The sequence below is a fragment of the Nicotiana attenuata genome, chromosome 9 (genome assembly GCF_001879085.1).
Source record: "Nicotiana attenuata strain UT chromosome 9, NIATTr2, whole genome shotgun sequence".
Classification (NCBI taxonomy): Eukaryota; Viridiplantae; Streptophyta; class Magnoliopsida; order Solanales; family Solanaceae; genus Nicotiana; species Nicotiana attenuata.
Genome location: NC_031997.1, coordinates 20,254,297 through 20,261,275, shown reverse-complemented (window position 1 = coordinate 20,261,275; position 6,979 = coordinate 20,254,297). Strand labels below are relative to the sequence as shown.

Sequence of the window (6,979 nt, the reverse complement as noted above, 5' to 3'; positions counted from 1 at the left end):
GAATTCGATGAGAAATGATGGTTTTAGTGTTGTTTGAGGTGTTTTTATGATTGGAACAAGTTCGAATGATGTTATAGGAGGTGTTGGTGCTTTGGTTGAGGTCCTGGGGGCCTCGGGGTGTTTTCGGGTGGCTAACGGGAAGTTTGGACTTAAAAGATTCTAAATTCACTGCTGCTTCTGGTATTTCCGCTTCTGCAGAAATGGGACCGCAGAAGCGGTTCCGCAGGTGCGAGAGAGAGGGTCGCAGGTGCGGTTTTGTGAGAACTCGTCAAGGACCGCAGAAGCGGAGTGGGGACCGCATCTGCGGAGTCGCAGATGCGACTGGTGGACCGTAGATGCGGCCTGGGCCTTAAATGATTTTTCCGCAGAAGCGGAGGGGGTAACCGCAGAAGCGGTGTCGCATATGCGATCTGGGAGCCGCAGATGCGGAAAGGCCTGGGCAGAGGTATTTAATTTCATCTTTGCGAATTTTTGAAGGGTTTCATAATTTTCACTTCGGACTTGGAGAATTTGGGCGAGTTGGAAGAGACAAATCAAGGGACTTCTTTGAGGTAAGGATTTCTGAGTCTAAAACACGATGTTATGGTGCAAATACATGAATTTAGACTGAAAAATTAAGGAATCAAGGGTTAAGAATGGAGGTTAGGGCTTGAAACTTAAGAGAGCTAAAATGGAGATTTGAGGGGACATTTAGACTCCAATTTTGGTAATCTTTATATGTATAGACTCGTGGCGAGATAAGGAATCCGTTGATGTTAAATTTTCTGATTTTCGAGAAGTGGTCCCGGGGCTCGGGTTTTGCTAATTTCGAGATTTCAGCTATTTTTCGATTATTTTCGCTTGGGTATTGTTCCATTGGCATATTGTGACGTATTTGTTGTGGTTTTGATCATATTCGGCGCACGAGGAGGTCGATTCGAGTGGCAAGGGCATAGCGAACTAGGATTTTGGCAGGCTTGAGGTGAGTAATAGATGTAAATGCTGCTCTGAGGGTTTGAAACCCCGAATTTGCACATTGTAATGCTATGCTAAGGTGACTTGCACGCCGGATAACGGATGTGGGGTAGAGCACCGTCGGGAATCGTGACTTGGTCCGTCCCGCTTAATAAAATTACTACCTAATTAATTGAAGCTTAGTAGATATCCTTATAAAAATGGATTAATTATCATAATTGGGCTTCGTGCTAACTACTTGAATCCTTCAGGGATTGTTTTTACTGGTTTCTTACCATATTTACAGATATTGAACTCAGTCCTAGTATTTAATACTGTTTTGCAAACTCAGCCGCTTTTCTCAAACTAGAAACTTAATTAATATTTTTAAATAAAGTTTAGGCTAAATATTTCTATATTAATGTGCCCGAGAGGCTTATGTGATTTTGGACTGAGTATGGGATTGGGCTGCGCGCCGCAGCGGTATGAAATTGATATTGATATGAGGCTGAGGGCCTAGTTGATGCCACGATATGGTTTATTATTGCGCTTGGGCCGTAAGGGGCCCCTCCCGGAGTCTGCACACCCCGAGTGAGCGCCGTCGACGATAAATAAATGGAGCGGGCTGCACGCCGCAGCGGGTACTAGAGAGTACCGGTCTATGTGTTGCATTGCATATTTTGATTGTCATTTACTTATTTATCTGTTATGATATTTCTATAATTGTTTTCACTGATTTATTGATTTTATGCTACTGGATTCAAGTTGTTGTATTTATAGAATTACTTTATGCCTATTCAGGATTTCTTATTCTCAACCTTTATTTATGTTTATTACTCACTGGGTCGGAGTACTCACATTACTCCCTGCACCTTGCGTGCAGATCCAGGTACTACTGAGGCTGAGTGAGGACTTCTCTGCCTAGCATCACATCTGGGAGTTTCAAGGTAGCTGCATCTGACGTTCGCAGTCCTGATCTTCCTTCTATCCTGTTTATTTTATTTCCGCATTTCTAGAGAACGATATGTAGTAGGTTGATACTCATGTATTAGAGGCTCAGACTTGTGACACCGGATTCTTCGGGCTGTGTAGTTATTTTATATTTTGGGATTTCCGCATGTTTAACTCTATTCCCGGATTTTAGTATTTTGACTCAGTAATTATCTGTGTTAATTAATTCATGAACTGGGTAAAATGGTTAAGGTTATTTAATTGGTCGGGCTTGCCTAGCAGTGTGTTGGGCGCCATCACGACCGGGGTTGGGGTCGTGAAGGAGAGCCTCTCCGCTATGCGGGAAACTGTGACAAAGCTCACATCTGAGCTAGAAGCGGCCAAGGAAAGAGAAAGGGTTAGAGATGCTCAATTCCTTGGCATGCAAGCTCAGATCAGAACTCTCCTATCTACTGGAGCTTTTCCGTTGCCCCGGTCTCGTGAGTCATCGCCAGAGGCTCGACTTAAACGTGAGCGTTCCTTCCGTCCTCCCCGTGATCATTCCTCCCGTCCTCCCCGTGGTCGTTCTTCACGTCTTCCACAAGACCCTTCTCGATACCGTCTTTTAGATGAAAGTTCATCAGACGGTGATGATGATGTTGTACAAAACACTCTTTAACTTGTATATACTTTGAACTAGACAAATAGAACCGGTTCTGAACTAGTTGTAATAAGTATTAACTTGATTTTGGATTTTTTAGTTCTATTGAACTTTAATTTGTCAGTTTTAATGTATTTATTGAATTGTGTTGTTGTTGTTGTTGTTGTTGTTGTTGTTTATTGTTGTTGGTGTTGTTGGTGTTGTTGTTGTTGTTGTTATTTGTTGTTATTTATTGTTGTTGTTGTTGTTGTTGTTGTTGGCATAAAATGCCTGTTTAGGAATTTTGGTATGTTGGCAGGTGGTGTAGCTGCCAAAACAGGCATTTTATGCCAAAATTAAAACCTAGAAAACAGATCAAAGTTGGTCGGTATTTAATTTTAAAAAAAAAAATCTTCTGATTAACGACCAAAGTTGGTCGCTTAATATTAAAAAAAAATTAATAATTACCGACCAAAGTTGGTCGGTTAATGAACAAGGATTACCCAGATTTTACATTTACCGACCAACTTTGGTCGCTAATTTTTAAATTTTAATTTTTTAAAAAAAATATATTTTAATTTAACGACCAACTTTGGTCGCTAATCTTTAAATTTTAATAATTAATAATATAACGTAATTTACATACACCGACCAACTTTGGTCGGTAAAATTAAATTATTAAAATATGTTACAGACCAAAGTTGGTCGGTATGTGCTTTAAATTACACAGTTGGTGCTTTTACCTTTGCAACCAACTTTGGTCGGTAATTAGCGACCAACTTTGATCGGTATACAAAAGCGACCACTAAAATAGCGACCAAGCCTGTTTGGGCGGATTTTGGTCGGTATTTTGCATAAACAGACCAACGTTGATCGCTTTTTGTGGTCGCTAAAACCCGAATTTCTAGTAGTGATTACTCATTTATTCGAAAGTGCATTTTTCAGCTTTCGTTATTTTTGAGGCTAGAATTTATTTAGCTGATCTTATTGTGATAAGAAAATAGATATACCACTTTATTCCATAATTTCATCAACTTGTTTATAAACTATATCTTTCTATTGAAAGTCGGTTGAAGGTTATATGCTTAACAGATGCAAGTCTTCTGAGTTACCAGTTTAAAAGTTAACTCCAAATTTGAGTCATTTAAGTCAATGTAACATCGGATAACAAAAAAGGTTATTTCCATAAACTATGTCTAAGATAAAAGTTCAAACTAAAGGCTTTATTGAATTCATATAGAAACTTCAAATCTATCCGAGATAAACGTCCTCCCCATAAGATGTTTGTTTGGTTGGCTTGCTGCAGCATGCATCTGGCACTACCAAATACTATTACGACATATCTTATGGGACAATAAATATAGTGGAGTACTTATTTTGAGTTCATCACAGATACAAAGCTTGTTCGGATAATATATATACCTAGTTCTCAACGTAGGTTAAAATAAAGACGTATACGACACTCTAATTAAAGCCAAATAATAACTCCCTACTCATCCAATCCTTCAACAAAAGTCACGCCAGTTGAACTCAACCACGAGCCGCCTTGAATCAGCTCAGCCACCGTAAACGGCCTAGCCTCAGCAGCATCAGTTATGACATGATAACCCGGCCACTTCACCCTCTTGCTAGTACCTGCACCAAAGACGGATCTATAATTTAGACTTGATGAATTAAACCTTTAAGTTACTTAACATTAAACTAATTGTAAATTCGGGTCCGGATTTAACAATTATTAAAATTTAATAGTTATATATATATATATATTGGATTTAGATAAACATATGACCTGCACCAGGTCCATTGTTCATGTACTCCCCATAGTATAATGTCTTCAAGGCAAAATCTCCACTCCACTCAGACCAACCAGCTGGATCTATGAGATCACCTAGGTAAGATTCCATGACTACAGTTCTTGAATATTCCTTCCATGGCCTACCAAGATATGTTTTGTATTCACTCTTGACTGGTTCAAGGTCTGGACTTGCTATTATGTCACAGAATTGAATGGAAGTTCCCGTGGCCTGATTTGGATCTGTACGGCCTTGTGCAGTCACCATGTTTTTCTGGTTTTTACCGGGTTTTCTAGGTACTAGTTGGCATTTCTGGATTACAACGGCTGCATTACCAAATATGAAGTCGACAGTACCTGCAGCGACAAATTCAAATTTAAACTTGATGATTCCACAAAAGTTCTTAACGCGGATTGTCTATATGTTATATGTCAAAAATATTGAGTTCAATTGAGCTGATCATAGCACATAGGCTAAATCTGCCTCGGAAGTACCTGTTACGTAGCAGTCTCTATAGAATTGCCTTAGAGAATGTGCGTAAAGGGTATCTTGATAAGCATCAATACGGCAACGATTTATGACAGACATATCAGCTCCCACTCGAAGTGCCACTGCTTGGTGTTTCTCTGGTCCTGCTGTATTTTGTATACAGATGTCTTGTAGTATAAATCCTTGGCCAACTGCAGCTGCAATAGGATGAAATGCACAAGTATCAAAGGCGGAGCATAGATCAACTTTATGGGTTCTAGATTTTAGAATGACTTCTAGTGCTAATAGTAATAACTAATAAATTTTTTAATACAAATACACTGTTTAAGCAAAAACTATTGTGTTCGGTTCCGCGCTAGCTCCGCTATGACTTTATAACACGTGTTCCTTGACCAAGAGATGAATGCAAAAAACACCATTAGGAACAAATTTTAACTGCCGAAGGAATAAAATAATAGGGTAGGGGGACCATTATACATATAGATGGATCTTATTCAAGTGCGAAAGCGCCATGATATATTAATGCAACTCATAATTGATCTGGTGGCTAGTTAAGCAAGGATGGGCTGGAGAGAGAGACAGTATAGCCAATAATCAACTACTCATTTAATGCAAATTAATACTAGGAAGCAAAAAAAAAAAAAAAAAAAATTTAATCCCCAAGTCTTAGCAGACCATCAACCAATAAGAAAAAAGGAATAAGTAGTATGATAAACTGAAGACTTACCAAGAGTGGCAGAGCGGAAGGTGGTTGATCCATCCACAACATTAAGGCTACCAGTGATAATGGTAGAATTCATGCCATCACCAACAATCATCAAGTTCATTTTCTTCTTAGTCACCTCCACATTCTCTTTGTAGGTTCCCTTTTTGACATAGATCACGTACCGAGTCTTGCTCTTATCTGGTGCTGCAGCAACTGCTTCAGTAAGTGTTTGATAATCCCCTGATCCATCTTGTGCTACCACTGCATTAGCTTTAATGTCCTTGGCTGAACTCTCCAATAGCTTCCTGTCCCTGGAATTTACCCATGATGGCATTCTCCCTGAAAGCGGCCTGAAAACTTCCTCATTTGGAGTTGTAACAGAAGCAAGAATTGCCAAAGCAGTTTTGGCTCTTGAGATTAACTCTTCAAGAATTGGTCCAATTGAAGTTGTGTTACTTAGGGAATTAAGTCCATCTAAACAGGTGACGTGGTTAGTAAGCATCCCACTAAGCCAGATTTGTGCATTGGCATGTGCCAAACGGCTTCTTGTTTTACCAAGTGCTGCAATTGAGTCTGTCATTAAATCATTTGACAGGTCAAGGAGCTCTAGACAGTCAGTTAAAGCCCCCTGTTGACTAATGTCATTGATCTGGTTTCTGATCTTGTGAACCACTGGAATTGCACTGTTCATGTGATGGACATATTTTACTAGGAATTTTTGCAGAACAGCAACTCCATCTGAATCGGATGTAACAATTCCATTGGATACTAATTCAGAGACATAACTGAGGCAGAGTTGTGAATCTTGTGCAGCCTCACATAGTTGTAAAGATAATAGATTAGACTGCTTAACCTCAAATTGATAAGGAGCAACAAGAAAAACAACTGAGAAGAGAGCAACAACGAACGTAATGACAAAAGTGAGGATCTTGCAGCTGATTATGGGATTTTGTTTTGGTGTCTCTGGTAACAGAGGTTGGTAAGGAGTAGCCATTTCACAAGTTTGCAACTTCGTGATTTGCTAGATGTTCTGAAAGACTTACACTTCACTAGTTTATATAACAGCCTCAGCAAAATGGAGCAAACATCGGCACGATTAGCTCGCAATTAATGCTTCTTAGAAACAGGGGGCGGCTCAAGCACTTGGAGGCCTAAATTTAAATTTAATACGAGGCTTAAATTTTTAAAAGAAAAATTACAATATATATTTTTATTTGAAGTCTATTCATTTACTTTTTTATGATACAAAATTGTTAATAATTTTGTTATAATCGATTTCCTCTAAAATTCCTTATCAATTGATAATATAACCAACTCATTTAATCTTTTTGAAATGTTGATCCTAGGTAAGATTTTATGAAGCAACAAAGTATGGAATTATTGCAAGTTTAAAAGTATTGTTGAACACTTGAGCTAACGAAATCTTGGAGAAATAAGGTGAGTAATGAAATATTGGAGAAAGAAAGTGAGTAACATACCAAAGAAAAA

The 6,979-nt window shown here is 38.8% G+C and overlaps 1 protein-coding gene across 1 annotated transcript; it reads right to left on the bottom strand.

Annotated features, from left to right (window-relative positions):
* LOC109232137 (pectinesterase 2.1-like) lies at window positions 3,701–6,613 on the bottom strand. Its single transcript, XM_019397806.1, has 4 exons — window positions 5,513–6,613; window positions 4,791–4,982; window positions 4,293–4,652; window positions 3,701–4,138 (listed from the first exon to the last, which is right to left on the bottom strand). The coding sequence occupies exons 1-4, from the start codon at window positions 6,483–6,485 to the stop codon at window positions 3,993–3,995; spliced, it is 1,671 nt and encodes a 556-aa protein (XP_019253351.1). The 5' UTR covers window positions 6,486–6,613; the 3' UTR covers window positions 3,701–3,992.